At 45.4% G+C, this 19,801-nt stretch overlaps 2 protein-coding genes across 3 annotated transcripts in view; both read left to right on the forward strand.

The window, feature by feature from the left end:
• Positions 1-3,928, forward strand: part of ube2na (ubiquitin-conjugating enzyme E2Na) — an 11,880-nt gene extending 7,952 nt beyond the window's left edge. The window contains exon 4 of the mRNA XM_062546940.1: positions 2,343-3,928. Within this exon, the coding sequence (XP_062402924.1) occupies positions 2,343-2,389 (47 nt within the window). The 3' untranslated portion in view covers positions 2,390-3,928. The remainder of the gene's footprint in view (positions 1-2,342) is intronic.
• Positions 3,929-4,238: 310 nt separating this feature from the next.
• nudt4a (nudix (nucleoside diphosphate linked moiety X)-type motif 4a) lies at positions 4,239-19,277 on the forward strand. Of its 2 annotated transcripts, none has more exons than XM_062546941.1 (5): positions 4,239-4,794; positions 12,806-12,916; positions 16,025-16,069; positions 16,371-16,458; positions 17,910-19,277. In XM_062546941.1, the coding sequence occupies exons 1-5, from the start codon at positions 4,696-4,698 to the stop codon at positions 18,113-18,115; spliced, it is 549 nt and encodes a 182-aa protein (XP_062402925.1). In that variant the 5' UTR covers positions 4,239-4,695; the 3' UTR covers positions 18,116-19,277. The 2 variants fall into 2 exon arrangements, with proteins under 2 accessions (XP_062402925.1, XP_062402926.1); XM_062546942.1 differs by having other exon boundaries at positions 4,240-4,794; positions 16,374-16,458.
• Positions 19,278-19,801: the final 524 nt, after the last annotated feature.

Consider the following 19,801-nt stretch of genomic DNA (forward strand, 5'->3'; position numbering starts at 1 on the left):
AAAGAAAAGGACTAGAATGTTTTTAGTGTATGCTTTTTAAGCTCAATTTCTTCACATATGTAATATTCTTGAATCCTATGAATCATCAACAAACCGTTACAAATAGGGGTCTTACGGTACACATAAATCACAATTCCGTACGCGTCTTGGTGTTGAAGTCATGGTTCGGTCCGTTTTCGGTAGAGTAAGCCTGTGAGTGCCCCTTGCCTTCGTTCCCTGACAATATTGCAGATGCCCAACACATACCAGCTGGGATAGTATTTCGAAAAGTGTTTTGTGTTGTTAATTTGTTACCTTTACACTCCTAGTTACAACATCTGTTAGTGTGGAATCATTGTGTAGCTCAAAACAGCACTTTGCCATTTTCAAGGTATGTATTTACAGGCAGTTATTTTTGGCATCCATTTCACATCCATTTTGATGGTATATGGCGAAGGACATAAACACCTTTGTCCTTCCCACTAGCCATCCGAGTTATGCATTATATAGTTCTGTGGTCGAGGGCGGAACACTCGACACTACTACGAGAATGTAAGAAAAGTTTTCACAGCATCACCGTGCCAACTATACCGGCAAAACATTTGGGCTAGCAAACCATATCGGTCTTGTTGTTGCCAACTGGGCAGTTGTTGATGTTGGCAAAGTTTGTGCATGCTTTTGAAGTGGTGTGCTAGCTTCAGACCAAAACTTCATAATGCTGCTTTAATGATATTAAATCACAAAGACCTATTATTATTGTTTTGCGTGCCTTGCTGTTGTAGTCTAGCAGAATGTCTTCCTTTGTTCCAGGAAGAAATCTTTACAAAAAGGTTTCATGTTTCTTTCTTTCTTAAATTGCTGGATTAACTCAAATGTTTATACTTGTTTTGCTGTCAATATTTTTCAGAGCTGTAGCAAAAACGGTTTCGAGCAAGACCGTAATTTGCATTAACACCAAATTGTCTTACAATGCAAGTGCAAGGGGCATAGACACACATATAAAATAAACTATATTTTTCACAACTGAAAATGTTCAAAGTAGAATGACGCGTCTGTGATAGTGTGGTGAGGTCTACAGACAAATCAAAGTATTGTAAACATAGCCTTCCCTTTGGAAAATATATATATTTTTATAAGACAATTTTCTTTCACAACCCTTACAACCTTTACAATACTTTGATTTGTCTGTTGACAACACACCACACTACCACGGAAGTGTCATTCTATTTTGAACATTGTAAAATAGTTTGTTTTTGACGTGTCTATGCCCTTTGCACTTTGGTTTGCATTCGGTGTTAATGCAAACAACTGTCTTCCTTAAAACTGCATCAATTAACATAATTACAGTATGCTCTCAAGCAACTGTTTGCACCTGATAGCTTCTGGATATGGACCCTATGTTGTTCTTGCTCCAGAACATTCTTTCAAGTTTTTATGGCCTTCATTGGCTGGGTTGAGCCTCAGGGAAAGAGAAGGCTATTGTTTGAAATGTCTAGAATATACATGCTGCAGGATTCTACAGACTGTTGACACCAGCTTTACCTTATCAGACAACCTGCCGTCAAGCAAGTTAACTCTGGAGTGGCTGTTGCCATAGCAACAAGCATGCGCTCTGACCTCAGGTTATGGAAGAGAAAATACCAGTTTTCTGGAAACTTGTGTGTGCAGAATCTGCGTTGGTTGTCAAGCTCGTTTTCTTTCCTGCCCCCAGAAGTGTGTGTGTGTGTGTGTGTGTGTGTGTGTGTGTGTGTGTGTGTGTGTGTGTGTGTGTGTGTGTGTGTGTGTGTGTGTGTGTGTGTGTGTGTGTGTGTGTGTGTGTGTGTGTGTGTGTGTGTGTGTGTGTGTGTGTGTGTGTGTGTGTGTGTGTGTGTGTGTGTGTGTGTGTGTGTGTGTGTGTGTGTGTGTGTGTGTGTGTGTGTGTGTGTCACTGAAACGGATTCTTGTTCATTGCTGCTTCCGGTGTTTTTTTTTTTTTTTTTGGGGGGGGGCCCCCATCTTGTGTTAGTTCTTCTGAGTCATGATGGTGATTCATCCAGAGCAAGACTCTCCACTCCTGGCGCTCTTGTGGTGCTGGAGCAGCTAAGGATCCGTCACACACCCACAGGAAGTCCACTCCACACGTCTCATAAGCCCATGCACAGGATGCCTCTTATTTTCTGCCCCTCGTTTCATTAACATCCACTGCACTTCCAAAAAGCAGTTTATGATTGGATAATATAGATGTTTTTTTTTGGTGGCAACCTCAGATTGTATATTGCCGACTGGTTCTTCATAGTTTTGGATGTATATGTTTGTTACATACAATGACTATAATTGTATGGCTGTTCATCATTTTAATCACAATGTGTGTGTTTGTGTTTCAGCACGGACATGGACCAGGCTGTATGCTGGGAACAACATAGAAGTGTAGAAACGAGTTGAAGAAGAGGAAGAGGATGATGTGGATGTCGAGTGTGAACACAACTCCTCGTGGTCCGCCAAGATCTGTTCATTTGCATTTAAACGACAGTCTTGGGCCAAACAAAACATCAAACAAAACATCTATACCTATCAAAAGAAATGTTACAGAGTATATTAGAGAAGAAAAAAAAAAACAACTGCAGACAATTGGTGAGTTTAAAAACATAAGCCGAAAAAAAGGAAAGAAGGAAAAAAAAAAACCTACCTGAAATTTTTGTTCTTGTCCTGAGTCACTATGCCCTGCTGCATGGGCAGGCTTCACGTGCTCCATCATGGCTTTGGATGTCGAGCCACAAGCCGGGTATTATAGGTTTCAATGCACTTCACTAGCTCGAGCATAACATCAGCATCATTTCCACAGTGGCTAATTGTGGGTGAGTGTAGATTACAGAAACTCTTGGTGTGGGCACTGCACACGTGTACGCCACCTACCCGAAGAGCTGCTCTCGCCTACTCTTTCCCACAATCCACTGCTGTGGAATCTTCATGTCACGCTCCTGCTGCGGTCGTTGATCTGTATTGCCGGCCACAGACATCTGCTTTAAACAGCGCCTCAGTTAACCTGGGGAGGGGGGGGGGATGGGGTGGGGTGGGCTAGCCAGGTGACATTTTTACTGTGTTTTTTCCTCCCTCTCTTTTAAAGCCTTTTTTTTTTGTTTTCTCTCTCATGTTGCTGTTGATCTCCTTGATAGCAGCCAAGTCACCTCGACTTCCAGGCTACGGACTCATCAATGTTAGGAAGCATAGTGACTGATTACGAACTCTAGCTTGGCTTTTTTAAAAAAGTGAAATAAATATATTATTAATAAATAATAATAACGAGAAACCATACATGACTTGAAAACAAACGATTAAGCAGTGGCATGGCTGAGCAGAGCACCAGCCGGCCATCTCATTCAGTGCATAACCTATGACCGCTGTCAGTGTATAGACCTAACTTAGGTGTGTGACAATTGTGTGACTTCTGCCAAGGGAAAAGGCAAGGGCAGTGAATATGTTTATGTATTAGACAAAAAAAAAGGTGGAAAAAAAACAAACAAACAAACAAGTATATTTTGTTATTCTAGTGGGTCTTAGTATTTAATTCTGACCTCTTTGCCATTGCTGTACTAATTGTTCTCTGAAAGCTCCACCATACTCCCATCACCATCCAAGAGCACCTAGGCCCACGTGTCTGTTTTCTCTGTTTTAGTTGTTTTGATTTTTGTTGGTTTCTGACAGAACTATGGTCGTGTCTAGGTTGACGCGGTGTCTAGAGGGGTTGTGGGCAGGAGGTTTGGGGTCGGGTGGGAGGTTCTGTAGATGATGAGTTGTAGGCTTTGTCTCAGCTGTTGATTGGTCCTTGGTTTAAAAGTCTGTATTCTCTTCACTGTTTGTAAATTCATTCTTTCTGTGGGAAGGGGACACAGTACTCCTGCCCCAAATGGAAGCAGCAACCGTCACCATACATACTTTTGTTCTTTCTGTAAATAAATCTGTTGATTAATAAGACATTGTCTGTGTCATTGTCCGTGATGGGTGGGATCCGCGGTGTGATATGTTTTGGATTTCTTATGAAACTGCTAGGAGCAGAAATTGATGTGTTGAAGTCAACTGAGCAGTGGAAACCTCAGTATTTAACGCCTTGGAATTGACCACAAGAGGGAGCTGTTGAACAGCCAGTGCGTTTCAGGAAAAATGACCATATCATCTAGGGAAGCTTGAGTATTTCTGCTTAGTTATTCGTGATGTACAGAAAGCTACTTGCCTGTCGAGCAGTGTTTACGTCAGTCATTGTGTCGTGTGGCTGGTACAATGTAGGAGGGACCAGGTTTTGGGAAAACGATACGCAGCACTATATAACCTAGCCTACTTCGCTGCCCAATGTATCCATTAAACGCCCGCCGATGCGAAAGGAAGATCCTGTTGCAGCTGATCGAAAGCGTCTGCGCAGTAGCAGTGAGCAGTCAGCAGCAGTGGTGAGTGTTCGCGCGGGGGACCTCTGTGCTGAGGATCATGCTTTCGGACCGCGGCAAGAAGCCACCATGGTAGGGAAAAGACCACGGATACATGTGAACAGCACGACGGACATCCACGAAAGCCTGCTATCGATGTGAAAGTGGTGGATGGGAGCTTTGCGCTTTGACGGCATCAGTTGAAGACAAGCATTCGTTGAATTTGTAGCCCACCAAAGCACTTGTTCGAGGAATCCTACGCTGACTCGCTAGTACCCACTTCTCTATCACAACGGCTGGACACAAAATTGGAATAGGCTACATGATGAAGTTTAAGCCCAACCAGACTAGGACTTACGATGGCGAGGGTTTTAAAAAGCGAGCCGCCTGCTTGTGTTTTAAAAACGAACGGGAGGACGAGGTAAGTTTGGCATGCTTTCCTTTTGAATCCAGCCAATTCAAAATGACACATAGCCCAGGCTTTGTCCTTATCCACGCACCTCCGTTGACTAGGCTACATTGTATATTTTGTAGTCTTGTGGATCAACTGGTTAGACACAATGTAGCCCCATCTCAATGCTTCACAAATCTGTAACAAGCACTTTGTAACAGTCGAAGGAACTGATTCCAGGAGAGTTCGAAGAGGCCCTTGCCATATGTTGCCTTAGCCTACCTAATACTGAGTTCACTGAATCAAAACTCGGACGAAATCTTGTTCATTTTGTACCTTTTAACCACTGTACAGGTGTGCGTAGAGGTGGCATGGGGATACTCGTGACCACCTTAAACCCAGAGTGCGTGTGCAGCATAGCCAGATATGCCCTGTGAAATGTTATAAACTATGCAGTCTACCGGCTGTGTGGTCTCTAGCCTTCCGTCCGAAAATTACAGTTTAGTCAAACACATGGTTTGTAAACAGTGAGTCAGGAAGACCACATCATATCGCTTGGCTCTCACATTGCTCAACATTTAAGACAACTTGACTGAAACACCCTCTCAACAAGTAGCTGGGGGCAATAAGCCCATATGAATAATCTGGTCCGTTCAGCCCCCCAGCCAAACACACACACACACACACACACTAGCTGAAATGTGCAGACACTGTTCAGTGGTGTGTTTTAATATTTCCCCAGCTCACACCTTTAGGAATTGAGAACAATGGTGATATTTCCTCCCTGTGTCTGAACCCATGAAGGGAGCTGGCTGTGGAAAACCAGTGCCAGTTTTTGGAGTGGCTGCATTCATTTTTTATTAGTTCATAGCAGCTTGCCAGCAGTTCCTGTTGGCCTGTGGGAAGCTCAGTCCAATGTTGGTTTGACATCAGGGAATGTGGCTCTGGGCCCCACACACGGCATGCAGTTGAGTCGAGCTCCCCTGCAGCTTCCTTCCAAGTCTGCCTGAGAGCCCCTGTCTGTCTCTGTCTCTGTCTCTTTCTTTGTCTCTTTCTCCTTGGCTTTCTGTCTTCCTGTCTTCCTGCCTCCTCTTTCACTCCGTCACACACAGACATGAACACAGGCACTTTTTTTTGGCAGCATGTGTTGAAAGGACCGCTGCTGCCCTCCTTGCAACTGTCACAAAATCACAGCTCTGTGCAAATGTAAGTGCATCTGAATGGGCCTACCTGGTGATTTAGTATAATCGGTGAAAGACGGTCAGACTGGGACACTGACTCGCAGGAGGAAAGAGGGAGGGAGAGAAGGAGAGGAGGACATGGGGTCAGGAGTGCATGTGAGTTTAAAGTGTAAGCTCATGATTCCTGTGCACATGACAACCCTTTCAACTCTACAGTGCCTGCCCCCAACCCTGACCGTGACCTCGCAATCGGCCCCTCTCAGACCCTTATGTGAGTACGGCTATCTACTGGAGGCCTCCTCTAGTTCTTGATTGGTGCCTTCGGAATGCAGACCTCAAAGTAGTGTAGTGGTTTGAAATGCAAGTATTGTAAAAGTTTTATTTGTCAGAGAAAGGCATATGTAGTGTCAAACTTCTAATGACATGATGTGTCACTGGTGATTGGTAAAAGGTTGAACAGGGGAAAGACACCAGTTTTTTTTCTCAGCAGTTGTCTCCCAGACATATGCTCTCCTGTCATGAAGTGCCAAATTCACTTCTGGCCCCAGATCTCTCCCCCTGAGTGGGAAAGAGAGACACAATTAAGCAATTGTTAGAACTGTGCATTTACACCTTGATTTGCTATAACAGTAGATGATATCAGATATTGATATTGATATTTCACTGTTTAATTGTCAGACTTTTGAATGTGTGTAGAACACTCTCTCCCTTGATTTAACAGTACTCCGCTCTGATGGAGAGAATTAAATCTTTCTTAGGGAAGCCAAATATGACCAAAACGGTCCATATTACGTACACTAGATCAGTGGTTCTTTACTGGTCTGCCTTTGGGACCCACAATTTCCTATGTTCATAAAGTCGCGACCCATATATTTATTTAGCGTTCAAGCCAACAGATATGGTAAGCTATATGGTAACATACAAAGTGCCTTTAGACCTACTTGTCTGGAACATGCAGATTGGCAGTTTGGCATCACATTTGTGTTTACCACTAAAATTATGTCTAACATATTAACATTGTTTATGTCCATGGCAATGACAGACACTGGCTATGAATGAAGCCTGTTAAAATAAAGGTACAATATTAGATCTGATAAGGTAGCATTTTGAATAAATCTCCGTGATTTTTGGGTCCCGACCAACCAGTTAACACTGCACTAGATCATATTGATTAATGATAAGGAATTGCACGCAATCACAAAGGCTTTTACTACATGACTTATTTCAAAGGTTACATCCTGGTTCAAGTGTCTCAATGCTACTGAATCAGCAGCGTACTCATCCTCACCTTAGATCCTTAGAGCAGGCCAGGCTGTCAGCAGGAAGAGTTCTGTGGGAGACCGAGAAGCCCAGATGAGGCAACCGATATGATTCAGTACTCCCACCCAGACACTGGTCAAAACTGACCTTGGGTGAGTAGAAAATGCCCTGGTTCACCAAAAGTGCAAGCTATCATTTCGAGTCTGGGAACGCAGTGTAGAGAAACCGCCTTTTGTCAGAACACTGGCTGTGTGCCTCATGTGCTTGTGTGGTTGCTCTGAGGAGAGAAAAAAAAAATCTCAGAGATCCTAAAGATGGCAGACATACATGACTTGGAAACTTTTCTTGATCGTTAATGACCGTTCGCACTCTTGGTGTTTTGTAACCCGCTCCTCAAGAGGGACTACACTTCAGTCTAAAAATACTACCACATGTTATGAAATCATGTGCCCGGGAACCGCGGAGGTGTTCTCTAATGGTTGAAGACAAACTCTTGAGATGATGTACATCACAGACACGTTTCCCTGAGCATGTGCATTAGTATCCAGGGCAGAAGCAACGTTTGAATTCAAACGCTAAGTTGCTCCTGAAGTTCAATATCATGCCTGTCTTGCCCTCATACACAGAAGGTCAATACTGTATTTTGAAAAAAAATCTGGCATGGCACTTTTGTTATTAAGTGCTTTGTGTGGCTCCAAAGGGTATGGCCACCTTTGACCCCAAATGGTCTGCATCGCAACAAGGCCTCCATCTCTTTACTAGGCCTCTCTGTATGTGGTGGCGGGGGGTGGGGGGTGGGTGCTTGGAGGTGCGGTAAGCAAGTTACACTATGTGCTAAAGCACCAAATGACCTATCAGCTGCAATTTATAGAACCAGGTCGGAGGCTCTAGCTGCCCCCCGGACACATTCTCTTTCCCACCTCACTCTCGCTCGCTGATAAACTTGCTCCCTCTCTCTCTCTCTCTCCTTCTTTCCCTCTCCCTGTCACACTACGTAGCTGCGTGAAGCCACTTCAGATTAAAGCCATAAGTGTTTCAAGAGAGCAGAGTGGACTTTTGACGTCATGACTGCCCCACACATCGTCTTTTATCAAGAAGCTTTGACAAAGCAGGTGGATTTGTCCAGTGGCACAGTTCTCTGTCTATTGTCCTGATTAACTATAATGACAGTCTCTCAACGTTTTAAACCTTTTTTTATGACCCTCCATGTTAACGTGAGTAGACCTGTTCTGAGTAGACCCATACTGTACGTGCTCATATACAGTTTTTTTGGTGTTAATGTTGTTTAGCAGTGAGCCTTTCAGATAAGATGTCCTATAGTCTGCCTCAGTGTTGACATTTATGGGAGACTATGTATCCTCTGTGCCATAGATCTGTATGGTCTGTATGTTGGACAGAAATGTCCGAAAGCACACACGTACGTTAAACTAGCCTGTTGTCTGGCCGTGTTGTCCCCAACGGGCTGTCTGGTCTGGCTTGTTTACTAGAGAGTGGGGGCTCGGCCGGGCCGGGCCGGGCTGAGCTGGGCGGAGGTGGACGTGCCACAGCTCCAGCCCTGGCCTCTGTTCCACTAAGCTTCAGTTCTCATGCAGAAAGACAACTGCTGATCCAGTGCTTTTCCAAAGGCTTGTTTGTGCCAGAGTCCCAGGGAGAACGAGTGTGTGGACGAGGCGAGGGAGAGGGAGAGAGAGCAAGCTGGTGGGGGCGTATGAGGAGGAGAGAGAGAGAGGGGGGGGGGGGGGGGGGTGCATTGTCACCTATTGGTTTGGAGGTGACTGTTATACTAAGTTTTAATGCCCTCTTTACCTTCTTAGAAATCCATGTGCCCATCTACAATAAAGCCAGTATCAGCCTGTGTTGGTACATAAATACCAACTATTTTTGAGGCCAGTGCTTCACTTCAAGTGCAGTAATAACTTGCTGTGTTTTTGTAGAAGCTGTTTAATTCAATCTAGTAACTTTATTAATTATTTTCATAGATACCACCAACTCATATATTCCCCATTGTTAGCTAACCACGAGGCAAATTATCAGTAATAATCTACAGTTAATATGTGAATGTCTTCTTCAGTGCTTCATCCTCTTACTCTAGATGTGGCAAGAACAAAACAGATGATGGTGGACTACAAGATATAGATAGATGATATGATTCTCCATCAATGAAGCTGAAGCTGAAGGTGTGCTCCTTTCTATTACTGGACATTAACAAGAGGCAGAACACGCATGAACGGTGGTCAGGAAAGCACAACGGTGCTCTTTCTAACCCAAATGGCTGAAAAGATTCGTTATGACTGAGCCACCATTTTCTCAGCCTCTTTTATTGTTGCGCTGTTAAAAGCAATTCAATGTGTTGTATCACCACATGTCTTGGCAACGCCACCAGCCAAAACCAGAAGGCACAGCAGAGGGAAGTGCTATCTGCACAGTAATCCAGCGGGGTCGAGCTTCCCCCACTCCAAGCTATTTACACTAAACAGTTCTTGAGGAGCGCTAAGAAAATTACACAGGATGAAAGCCGTCCAAGCCACAGATGGGTCTCACTGCTTCCATCAGGGAAATGGTTTCGGTGCACAAGAGCACGGGGTAAAAGCATGAGAAACAGTTCTTTTAACCACCAGGCTATCATGGCATTGAACTGTCAGTATAGTGGTATGCTAGGTCTGTTTATGGTGTTCTATGTCTTATATCCTATTTGTATTTATTGAGTTCTGTATTTGCTACCACAGCACAAATGGTGTCTCACTGCCACAGCAGTGTTTTTATTTTATCTAATAAGAAGGTGCAGATGGAGCAATTGCAGTGATTCACAGGATCAACCACAACCCATAAGCTCACACCTTGAAGGAATGCTTACCTTTACCTTTTCTACCTTTTGGTTTTATAACTAGTTAAGTGGGTCTTACACCTCAAGATGGAATCTGGCTGTGTGTGTGTGTGTGTGTAGGGGAGGGGCTGTTATTTTAATAAATGTGAACCTGGTTTTGAAAGAGATTTTCATTTTCTCCTTGCGCTGACGGGAGTCTGCCGGACTCTCTCCTGAGCCCGAGGGGAGTTATTCCTGGGCCCAGTGTTTTTCTTGCCTTGGCTATTATTGCTCTCCTACTCGGCACAGCATCGCCCACATTCCCGTAAATATTGTGGCAAACTTGCATCACAGAAGGGGTGGTAGCCGGGGCTTTTTTACAGCCAAGATTCCGACTGAAGAGTGTGAGCCCTGTTGCGTCACGTGATGCCTCTGCCTCGCCACTTGTGATCCAACACCATAAACACACATTCCCGCTGAGCTCCGGAGCAGTAATTATATATCATGTTAATATGCAGGGCAGGTTTTTAAAGGCCACGACACATTGGTGGGGCTCCGTATTAGTGGTTATTGGTGGCTGCTGATTGGAGGGCTCTTGTCGGTGCCTCACACTGGGTGAAGACATTGGTGGGGCTCCGTATTAGTGGTTATTGGTGGCTGCTGATTGGAGGGCTCTTGTCGGTGCCTCACACTGGGTGAAGACATTTCACAAGCTGGGGCCGAGGTCTCGGGTCTCCTGAGGAACAGGAGAGGTTGCCCTGCTGGCCCTGTGATCTCTGCAGTGCCTTAGGAAATGCTAATGAAAAACCTAATCCCTTTATAAAAACCTTCCTACCTTTGGGTCTCAGGAAGCTACTGAGCCATGCGCTAAACTGCTGGCAGATGAGCCAGCACCTCGTGGCTGTGAAGTGCAAACCTGTGGGACGCTGGCTGTGTCGTGCTTTTGTGCAGAGCACAAACGTATATGCATACATGGGCATACACATGCCCACATCTGTTTGTCAGGGTATCCTCTGGCAGGAGTCATGCAGGCCCAGCATGTACACAGGCTTTCAGAGGCGTGTGTGTGTCTGAGTTTGTGTCAGGGGGTCCCTTGAAGTAGGTCAGTGTAACACCAGGCGCAGCAGAGAGTCAAATGACCACGTTTTTCTTTTTTTCCCCTCCTTCTGGAGGAAAAAAACCCCAGCGGAGGCTGCCAGCATTCTTCATTGTGTTTGGGGCGTTGGATTCACGTCACAGAGGATGGGCTCATTCATGGGCACACAGGCCCCTCTGCTCTGCCAAACGCCTGGCTGCTGGACGCACATCCCTTGCTTTGACAAATCTGCTCTTCACCTCCCCCACACTCCACTGATCGCTCGCTCATTATCCCTCTCTGATCTTTCTCCCAATGCACCACTCTTTTCCTCTGAGTAGTCGTAGCCTTCGGGTCCAAGATGAAGGCTCCAGATTCAGAACGTCTTTTTCTAGTGTAACAACTCGAGTGGAATTAGTCTCAGTGTGTGACGTGAACATCTGGAGGAGCGAGGGACCTGCTGATCGGCCTGTCCACCCCACCGGGGTCGCTTCCCCTTGGCTTAAGTGGGCTTCCCCCAGCGGCCCTCTGCAGCTGTTGCCCATTGGTTATTTATGAGGCCTGCTGCGGCGTACGAAGTAAACCCTCCAGCAGAGCAGAGCAGCGGGGTGGGTGGGTGTCCCTGTAAGTGTAGAGGCCTCACCACCACCTGACAAGTGGAGGGTCTCAAGCCCTAAATACCCATTGGCTTGCAACTGGATTTGCAACCAGGACCATTACATGGGTGCCAGGGAAGTTAACTGGGAATGTTTTATCCGTGAAAAAGCAACTCTAGATGCGGGGCTTTTTACTAGGAAAGCGAGGACTCAGGGTTGGAAAAGTAACAGGGGGGCTACACCAGATGCGTAACTGAAGCGTTCCGTTCGCGACGCGTAAAACCCATTTTAGAAGATGGGTCTATTTTTTTCGAATGTACGCGCCACTGTTGCGTCTGGTGTAGCTACTTCCATTGACTACAGTGATTATTAACTGCTACGACCGGCTGCAACATACGCGTCGCGAACGGAGCGCTTCAGTTACGCATCTGGTGTAGCCCCCCTGTAACTGTAGAATAGCTCAAGATCAGAGCGAGCATAAAGAGAGAGCGAGAGGATGAGCTCTGTTGAACCACTGAGGTCTGGTTCGCGTCGATGTTGTTGTTGTTGTTTACGTTGTTGCTTGTTTCAGCTGCATCAGGCCCCGTGGTAGCTGAGCGTGTTGGCTTGTGAGCACAGCTGAGTCATGAGACTGCAGAGGAGCAATGCTGGAGCAAAAAAGCACCGCCGGTCTCGCCGGTCTCGCCGGCCGATTCTTAATTCCTCTAATTCCCAGTGTGCTTTAATATGATTGCAAACTCTGGACGCGAGCGCACGGTTTACAGTGCGCCGTGTCATACAGCTTGGGTTATGAGGCTGTGTGGCACCACAGGCTTAAACCCTGCTCTTTGGCTACAAGCGATAACAAGACACATAGACTCACACAAATACACACACACACACACACACACACACACACACAGAGTTGAAGATAGCATCAAGACGTTTTGGCTGCTCTTGGCCCAGGTAGTGGGAAAAGTCTGTTTGGTGGTTCATTCCTCTAACTGAGAGTGATATTGGTTTCAGATGTGCTATGCAATGAAGTGGAAGATTTAGTTACAAACACAGGTACTGGATACTGGGTGTTTGTTCTGATGTTTGTTCTCTCTCTCTCTCTCTCTCTCTCTCTCTCTCTCTCTCTCTGTAGGTGCTACTTGTGAGCAGTAGTCGACACCCGGACCAGTGGATAGTTCCAGGAGGAGGAATGGAACCAGAGGAGGAGCCCTGTGGAGCAGCTGTACGGGAGGTGTATGAAGAGGTGAGCATACCCATCATCATCATCATCATCATCATCACCACATTTGTATTGATCTTCGTCGTTTTTTATCATTCCGTAACAATATCACGTCTCTCCAGTCACTCTTCTCATTCGTCTTTTTATCTACCCTCCCTTCCTTCCTCGGTCCTCGCTCCCACTGATCTAAATAAAGAATGATGGGGCGGCAACAATGGGATAGTCTATCCAGTGTTCTTTATAGATCAGTGGGAAGGAGACGGAGGACCGAGGAAGGAAGGAAGGGAGGATAGATAAAAAGACGAATGAGAAGGGCCCAGTGTGTTACCTGATCGATATTTTGTAAATAACTGCGCTGCTACCTGGAATGAAATATAAATAATGACGGTTGACGCCTCCTACATTGTTGGCAAGGATGCCTTGCTCGTCACACACACAAGTTACGCAGCTTAGACGGGTCAGGACTATTTCTGTGTGCCAGCAGCTGGCTCTAGCACAGCCTCTCCCACCCCTGCAGCGTCCAGCAGCGCTGGCCCCCCTCGTCACCTGACCGCTCCAAAGTGCGCCGCGCGAAGGCTGTGGAAACAATTAACATTGCAGGAGCCACAGCTGTACGGCGGCCAAGCGAGTGCTGACCGAGAGAGTAGCGCGGCGCGGAGCGGAGCAGAGCAGAGCAGAGCGCGGGCCAAGCCAAGTGGACGTCGCTAAGAGAGCGGAACCACAGGTGGGCCGGGGAGACGAGAGAGGGGAGCGATCGGAGCAGAACCCCGAATGCTCGTCCGGTGTGTCCGGACGCTGGGGTTTCCGCTGCCAGGGCAACACCCGGGTAATGGTATTGAGGCTGATTAGAGGAGGCGCTTGTGCTCGTTACAGGATCTTGAGGGCTGAGGAGAACCTGTTCCAGGAGAGTAATCTGTTGACAGCTGTGAAGCATTGCAGTGACATTTGGAGACCGTGTCCTGTTACTGCAGTCCTCGACACATCCCTGAATAGGGTCTGAGGAGTCAGTCTCTCTCTCCCACACACACACACACACATACACAGATACACACAAACACATACTCACATGGGCACGGCGGAACCTGTGGGATACAGAATGTGAATATTTTCTCCGTGTGAGACTGCCGCGGCACATTTTGGCCCTGTTTGGGTGTACGTTCGGACAAGTGCCAAGGTCCCTGCTGCTGTGAATCTGTTGTATGGTGAGGTCAGGCGGCCTAAAAGCAGGGGTGATGAATAACGATGCTGGGGACATATCCGGCTATATAAAGAGCAGCTAAGTCAGTCTTGTTGAAAGCTGTGGAAGTTGCCCTTGATAACATATTTAGCCCAATTGCTGCGAAATTATAAGATTACCAAGATGTTGCGCAAAAGCTCTTCAGTTTCTTTATAGGATCTACAGTAAATCAAACCTTTGGTAGGAATAATTTACTCGTCTCATGGATCGCTCAAATACTATACAGATCACCCCTGGTCAGGTATTTCTTCAGTCTTACCCCTGTCAAGATAATATGCCATCCATAATGTATTAATAATTAAAGCATTTACATTGTCCAATAAATTGACCACATATAAAAAACCTTGCCAGCTCGAGCAGCTTCTATAAGTAAATTTTCGAGGAATCTCTCTCTCTCTCTCTCTCACTCTCTCTCTAAGTCTCTCTCTCTTCACCAGGCCTCGGGGGCTGTAAGCAACACTGCCGGAGGCTCTGGGCGTAGACTATAAAGTGTGAGTGAGTTACAGCATCACAAGGCCACGGGATCCGGCGGCCATTAGCTGTGGCCACGTGCCAGGCGCGATATGCCCAGAGTGTGGGCAGGGCGCTATCCAGGGGAGGGCTCAGGAAATATACGAGCGGCCCGGCCCGGGGACCCGAGAACTATTCTGCCTCATATTTCTGTTTTATTCGAGGAGCCCCCCGGCTGAAGTGGAGATGAGCCTCTCTTCCTCAAGCAGAGCTGATAAGCCCACGGCCATATTTTATCCACCCCCGCTACCCTTCCTGAGTCGTGAGGTCGAAACCGAAAGGTCGATCAGACCCCCTAGATCCGAGCTTCTGCGTTGTGCGGATGAGCTGGAGCCTCTGGGGTCTCTGTGGGGGAGATCGGTGCAAATGGCTGCCCAGGGTAGTGTTGCCGCGCTGCACAGCTCATGGATATGCGCTGGGGGAATGTGGCGACGCATGGCTATGCAGGGGCCAGCTCGAGTCTCATCGCGGCGTCCTGGTCTCACCCGTCAGTCTTCGCCCCAGCCTCCCCCCAGCGGGGTCGCTCGCTCACGCTGGCCCTGCGCGCGCCGCGCTCCCAACGGAGCAGAGACATCATGTTCCCCTGCAGGTGTGCGTTACACCCGTTTAGGCTGTGCTGCTGTCGTGTTGTGAAAACACACCGCTGTCAGGAACACTCCGTCTTGGCCGAGCTGCAGTCTGTGTGTGGCTCTCAATCACTCTGTGTGTGTGTGTGTGTGTGTGTGTGTGTGTGTGTGTGTGTGTGTGTGTGTGTGTGTGTGTACGTGTGTGTGTGTGTGTGTGCGCATGTAAGCATGCGCATATGTAATGGTGAATACCAGAGGATTGGCTGCTTCTCAGTGTGAGAGTTTGGTCATCCTCTTGTTAAGCCAGTGAGATCAGCCCCAGTTGGGGAGCACAGGGCCTTGGTGTCACCATTAGACACATGTCCCCTTTCATTCCCCCGACGTCACACCAAAGGCCAGGTCAAGCACCGTGACAACATAGCCCCTATTAGAAAAGAACAACAAACGCTGAATTTACATTTGGGTCATCTGCATGATGGCTTCCTTACAACTTCAAACACAAGGAGCATAATTGTTGCTACGTTTATGATATCACTCAGTATTTAAGTCACTCACACTGTCAGTACATTTGTTTCTAAATGCGTTCTCTTATAAGGAGGGCGAATAAATCTTTTCCTTTCTTTCTCTCAAATTTGTTGTATGGAATATTTGTGCAGTATAGCAGTGAATTGCCGCAAAAAATGCGGTCTCAACTTTAAGGCTCAAGCTTGCCATCTCTCTGTAAAATGAACCAGACATGGATTGAAGAGGATTGTTGGTGCTAAGTGCTTTTCCACGGCTGGATATCTTAGTTGTTGTTCCATGTTTATGTCTGTCCAGGCTGGAGTGAGGGGCACCCTGGGAAGACTCCTGGGGGTGTTTGAGGCAAGTCATGTGATCCATATTAAGTTACATTACGTAATATTAATAATGGTATTTAAAAAGAACGCTGCAGTTCCTTTGAATTATTTATTGTCAAGTATATTGTATGTGTGTATATGCTTGTCTATTCGATCAGATCCAAACGTTGTTGTGCTATTTTGTAAATATATACAGTATATGAGGTGAAGTAGGTGGTGTGTGTGTGTGTGTGTGTGAGAGAGAGAGAGAGAGAGAGAGAGAGAGAGAGAGAGATGTACTGTCCTAAGTGTACCATTTCTCTTCATTTCTGGTCCTCTCCCAACAGCAGAACCAGGACAGCAAACACAGGACGTATGTTTACGTCCTCACGGTGACCGAGACGCTGGAAGACTGGGAAGACTCAGTCAACATCGGTAATTATCCACCCACCAACCCACTTGAGCCATGTCTGACACTTTTACACCAAGATTTAAATTGGTCTCGAGTCAGGAGCCAAAAGACATCTAAACAGTTGATCTATGCTTGTCTGAATTGTCTGACAGGAAGTAAAGTATTTGGAGAATCGGTTTCGGAAGGCATAAATCAGGGATAATTCCCAAACTTGGAAAAACATGAAAAGACATCCGAAATAATCCTGTCATGCATGAGGTAGTGATTACTTCATGGAGTCTTAGTAAGAAAAGACATTTGTCATCTCTTGTTAAAATGTCTGATACCAAGCCAATAAGTTGACAGCAGTTATCCCAAAAAAGCATGACTGTTGTTCGAGATTCAGGTTATGGTTTTATTATCTGTTGTGATTGCTCTCAGATGAGAACATGATTACTAACCCCAGAAATGATGTACAAAATACTTGCTGCATTTTTTGCAGTTGTTAAAGAGTTTTAAAAATAGAGTGTGACAGGAGAGCATGTAACTCAAAACTTGGACTATTTGTAGATGGTGTGGAAAGAAAAAACCTGGTAATCCTTCACTCCCCTTGCTTGTATAAATAGACATGAGTTTGTTCATTGGGAAGGAGGGGCAGTGGTTGTTTGCTAGGCATGCTTGTTTTCTTGAATTGGATGGTGCAATCAGAAAGTGATACTGAATTAAACAAACCAACCAACCAAAAAGCACATCACATCACAAGTTGTTATTTGCCATGAGTCAAATAGATACTGATGCCATATAGTCATGTATTAATATCAATTGAATACTGATGTGTTTATGTGTAGGCCTTGGATATAAAGGTGGGTGGATGTGGCTTTATTTCATTTTCAACCTGTGGGGAAATTGACTTGTTTTTCTTTCATTTGACCTTACTACACTGATGATATATCTACATTATACATGTTGACGTATCTAAATTATGCATACATACAAGTTACTTTGCATTCTCCTTCAAGTCCAGTAAGTAAAAAAAGGGATGTGTTTTTCTGTAAAAATGCTTTACAATGTGTAACACTAGAAGACACATTCAAGGTATTATTCGCAACATTTCCCTTATATTTGCTTTGTGAACCACTAGATGGCAATAATGCGCACTGCGCATTCCTTCTGTTCCATACTGCCAGATGTTACTGCATTGAGAGAGGTCTACACTATGGGCACACATCAATGGTCTAATTAACTGGGAAAAGGGTCCATGATTCTTCAAGTCAAGCCGCAACTTAGGTCGTGCAGCTCTTCATGGGACATTCTTTTAACATGTTTATTTATGATAAATAATCCACTGAATTAGACCTGACTCATTTCACTCTAGTGGAACAAGCCTCTAATTCCTTTCCGTTTAAATAACTGTCAGCAGAGCCATGACATTTCCATGGTTAAGTATACTTTGGAGATCTTGGGGTCAGATTAATCTAGTGTTCTACTCTGGCAGGCCGCAAAAGGAAGTGGTTCAAGATTGACGAGGCGATCCGTGTGCTGCAGTGCCACAAGCCTGTCCACGCCGAGTACCTCCGCAAGCTCACGGCTAACTGCAGCCCCTCCAACGGCAACAGCCCGGAGACGGTCACCCAGGACGACAACGCTCCCCACCACGTCACGCCCTCGCAGGACTGCGGCCAGACCCATGTGCACAGATAGGACAGCCACGCAGGGTGGCAGGGTGGCGCCAAAACAAACTCTACAACAGGAGCACTCTGCTGTGGACTGAACAAAGAGACTTTTTACTTTTTACCTGCATGATGGGCTTCTTCGTTTACTATTTTAAACTTTTTTTTTGTTGAGACTTCAAGAAACCAAAGGAAAGACTAACTAATAGAGTTTAAGAATGCCTTCATTGGGCCTCTGCGGCCACTTTCAGATTGTAGTAGCCTACTTACAGATTTTTTACTATTCTCTCCAGCCAAACAAAGTCAAGATGTTGAGGATATGATCTATGTGAGATATGCAGACAGGGCTACACTGCTTTGGTACCTTTTTAATGAAACTGAATCGGCAGTGCTGCAGTATGGACATCATACAAGCTGTATTTATATTATTTTGGCCACTTTCTACAGTGACTTCTTTTCTTGGTTTCATGACTGGAAATGGTAGACCAGTCCACCATTGTAGGGTTTTAGTGGATTGCATTACAGTGGAATGGAAGTTTAGGGAAAATGGCAAAGTTTTGGTGGTTGAAAACGTTAGCTGTTTGGAATGCCTTTGTTTGTCAGTGAATACTGTGTTGGAGTGTGAGTAAAGTAAAGTGTTAAATTTTGCCATGTAAGTTACATTTGGTCTGACAGTCTGTAATGCATGTGAAAAATAAAATGACAGTAGTTTTTTATATATATATTTTACCTCATAAAGTATTTCAAAGCTGCTGTAGGCCTAAACATCGTTGGCATTATGTGTTACCAGACCTTGCCAACGTATGTACCCCCTCCCTTCGTTATATGCACAGTCAACTTTGTATTCACTGTCAATGCTAGCTTGTTTATGCACTCCAAAAAAAGTATCGCCTGTAGCTTTAACAAACATAGCAGTGACATGTCTTGAAGATTCTCACATCGGGAGGGGCAAATCAGTAATATTTTCCCCTTGACCGGAAAAAGTCTCTACTGGGCGGTTAAGGTAGTTAAATGGCCTTGGAATACACAAGCAGCATCATGTTATACCAGGAAAAAGCCTTGAAGGGGGAACTCCATATCCTCTGAAACTCTTACCTTCAGGATTTCATCCCATAAGATATGGCCAATCCACAAAAAGGTGAAGATTGTAGTTGGTGGCTTTAAAGCTAAGAGATGTCCATTTTCTACTTACATCAGCTAGTTTGGTTGTAATATATTGCCATTTTAGTTTTAACTCAATATAGGAAATAGTCCCACATCATGGTCTTAAATTGAGAGATTCACAAATACATACTGTGCTATTCTGTGTGGGGAGAATTATGAAACAGGAGTGTTCAATACAGCTGGGTAAAGGGATGTTTTTGAAGGAAAAGAAAAAAATGTGAAGGAATGTGCTCAAACATTCACAATGACACAACGGTTGGAAAGTAATGAAACCATCTTGTCATTTTAGTCTTAGAAAATAGGCTACCATTATTTTACCATTTTTGTGGTAGCAAATCCACATAGGCTAGGCCTATTCATTCAAATTCGGAGAAAATTGCCTATTGTCATTCTGAGGTTTAAATGCAATCTTGCATAATTAAAATATCTGTGTAGGCCTAATAAAATGTTGGTTGCCAATATGTTAGTGCTCATGAGCATGAACTAGCCTAGTGCTTGAGTTTGCCTTACACCAGAAAGAACTGGTTTCTTTGACTAACATTGTCAATGACTG

This window comes from Sardina pilchardus, chromosome 10 (assembly GCF_963854185.1).
Source record: "Sardina pilchardus chromosome 10, fSarPil1.1, whole genome shotgun sequence".
In the NCBI taxonomy this organism is placed as follows: domain Eukaryota; kingdom Metazoa; phylum Chordata; class Actinopteri; order Clupeiformes; family Clupeidae; genus Sardina; species Sardina pilchardus.